We start from the raw sequence: 2,768 nt of genomic DNA on the forward strand, positions 1-2,768 counted from the left end.
ATGGTCTGGCCATCATATTCAGCCATCATGATAATCATGTTTAGGACAATAAGACCCAGAATGATGACATCAAAGACCTGGCTTGTGACTAGGTCGAACACGAAGGCTTGACACTTGTTCTGAGGAGGAAAACAAAAGGAGAAAATTATTTCATTAAGACAATAAAATTTGTTTTCTCTTACAATGAAGGCAATTCCTTGAAATACACACAAGACCCCTTCAAAAGACAAGAAATTCCCATAGCTTCCCATTGTGGCTTAGGTTTGAGCCTTCACCTCTACTTTAAAACAAAAACATAAATCAAGAATATCCCCAGGAGTGACAGAGTTTTGATGTGATGAACAGTTGTCGGTGAGGCTGAGATAAAATGGCTGACATATGTTTCAACAATATAAAGATGGCCCCTGATGGCTGCATCTGCATTTACCCAAGAGGTGGACACAGAAAGTGTCTACTTATCTTGGGCCAAATGGAGCAGACACCTCCAAGCCTCTGTTTACCAGTTCAGAATCATTGGAATGTCAGCAAAACTCTGCATTCACACAATCCTTAAATGTCAGTGTTCAATTCTAGTTGGAATAGGCTAGAGAAAGAACACCCCAACCCAGCAAGTATTAAAGATGGAGAACCACTTGTTTCTCAGTGCGACTGGAGAACCACTTGTTTCACAGTGCGACTGGGGGTAAAGCTGAACACTGGCTCCTTTCTTGTTTTGTTTTGTTTTAATTTTTTAAGGTTTATTTTTGTTGGCTGTAATGATGCATGCCTTTAATCCAAGCACATGAGAAACAGAGACAGAGGGAATCTATGTGAGTTCAAGGTAGCCTGGTCTACAGAGTGAGTTCCAGGCTACCAGAGCCACCTAATGAGACTCTGTGTTAGGAGAAAGTTAAATGTAAAAGTCAGGCTCTCAATAATGAACATAAAGTCTAATTTTCCTAAGGACTTGGGTGCATCTTGTTTTTTTAAGTTCTAAGAGAACATATATCTGTTTAATATTGTATATTAAAGATCCTAGGATCTGGAGAGATTGCCCAGTGGTTAGGGCTGCATACTGCTCTTACAGAGGACCTGAGTTCATTTCCTAAGCATCTGTGTCACATGACTGCCTTTAACTTCTGCTCTGGGGGATCTGATGCCCTCTTCTGGCCACTGTAAGCACTGCACTCACCTAAATATATACACAAACACAAATGCTTTCAAAACAATAAAAACAATATTTCCGACTCAGGAGGTGGAAGCCAGAGGATCAGGAGTTCAAAGCCAATGGGTAACATATTAGGACCTGGATTACATAGAATTTATGGTGGAGAGGACCTTGGGCGCAAGCTCCACAGCCAGTCCCACAACACCCAGAGGATGCTCCACACCCAGGCGATCTGACACCCCAAGGATCAGAGGTGAGGAGGAAGCAACATCTGTCTCAACACTGGGAGTAACTGGGACCAGCAGGGCCAGGCACACAGGAACTCCACCAGCCCAGTGACTTGGGTTCCTTCTGGTCTGTGTGGGCTGGGGTCCAGAGCAGACCTTGGGTGCAAACTCCACAGCCAGTCCCACAACACTGAGAGGAAGCTCCATTCCCAGGTCCTCTGACACACCCAGGATCAGAGGTGAGGAGGAACCAACATCTGTCTGAACACTGGCAATAACTGGGACCAGCAGGGCCAGGCACACAGGAACTCCACCGGCCCAGTGACTCGAGTTCCTTCTGGTCTGTCTGGGTTGGTGTCCTGAGCAGACCTTGGGTGCAAGCTCCACTGCCAGTCCCACAGCACACAGAGAAAGCCCCACTCCCAGGTGATCTAACAAGCCCAAGATCACAGGATCCCAAAATCACAGGATCACAGAGACAGCTTGACTCTGTGGAGTTCTGACAGAAACAAAATCACAGGAGGGACAGGCTCCAATCAGATTTAGCAAGGGCAGGTAGCACTAGAGATAACCTGATGGTGGGTGGCAAGCATAAGAAAATAAACAATACAAACCAAGGTCACTTGGCATCATCAGAACCCAATGCTCCCACCATAGCAAGTCCTGGAAACATCATTACACCAGAAAAGCAAGATTCATATATAAAGTCACTTCTCATGGTGATGATACAGGACTTTAAGAAAGATATAAATAGCACCCTCAAAGAAATACAGGAGAACACAGGTAAAGAGCTAGAAGCTCTTAAAGAGGAAACACAAAAATCCCTTAAAGAACTACAGGAAAAGACAATCAAACAGGTGAAGGAAATGAGCAAAAGCATCCAGAATCTAAAAAGGGAAATAGAAACAATAAGGAAAACAGAAAGAGAAACAACCCTGGCCATACAAAACCTAGGAAACAAATCAGGAGTCATAGATGCAAACATCACCAACAGAATAAAAGAGATAGAAGAGAGAATTTTAGGGGCAGAAGACACCATAGAAAACATTGACACAACAGTCAAAGAAAATGCAAAAAGCAAAAAGTTCCCAACCCAAAACATCCAGGAAATCCAGGATGGAATGAGAAGACCAAATCTAAGGATAACAGGTATAGAAGAGAGTGAAGACTCCCAAGGTAATGGGCCAGTAAACATCTTCAACAAAATTATAGAAGAAAACTTCCCTAACCTAAAGAAAGAGATGGCCATGAACATAAAAGAAGCCTACAGAACTACAAATAGACTGGACCAGAAAAGAAATTCCTCCTGACACATAATAATAAAAGCACCGAATGCACTAAACAAAGAAAGAATTTTAAAAGCAGTAAGGGAAAAAGGTCAAGTAACATATAAA

At 43.0% G+C, this 2,768-nt stretch overlaps 1 protein-coding gene across 1 annotated transcript in view; it reads right to left on the reverse strand.

Annotated features, from left to right (window-relative positions):
* LOC116073721 (sodium channel protein type 11 subunit alpha-like) overlaps positions 1 to 2,768 on the reverse strand; it is a 131,895-nt gene that overhangs the window by 6,185 nt on the left and 122,942 nt on the right. Inside the window, exon 19 of the mRNA XM_031345745.1 lies at positions 11 to 119. Coding sequence (XP_031201605.1) covers positions 11 to 119 — 109 coding nt within the window. The remainder of the gene's footprint in view (positions 1 to 10; positions 120 to 2,768) is intronic.

This window comes from Mastomys coucha, unplaced genomic scaffold, assembly GCF_008632895.1.
Source record: "Mastomys coucha isolate ucsf_1 unplaced genomic scaffold, UCSF_Mcou_1 pScaffold23, whole genome shotgun sequence".
In the NCBI taxonomy this organism is placed as follows: Eukaryota; Metazoa; Chordata; class Mammalia; order Rodentia; family Muridae; genus Mastomys; species Mastomys coucha.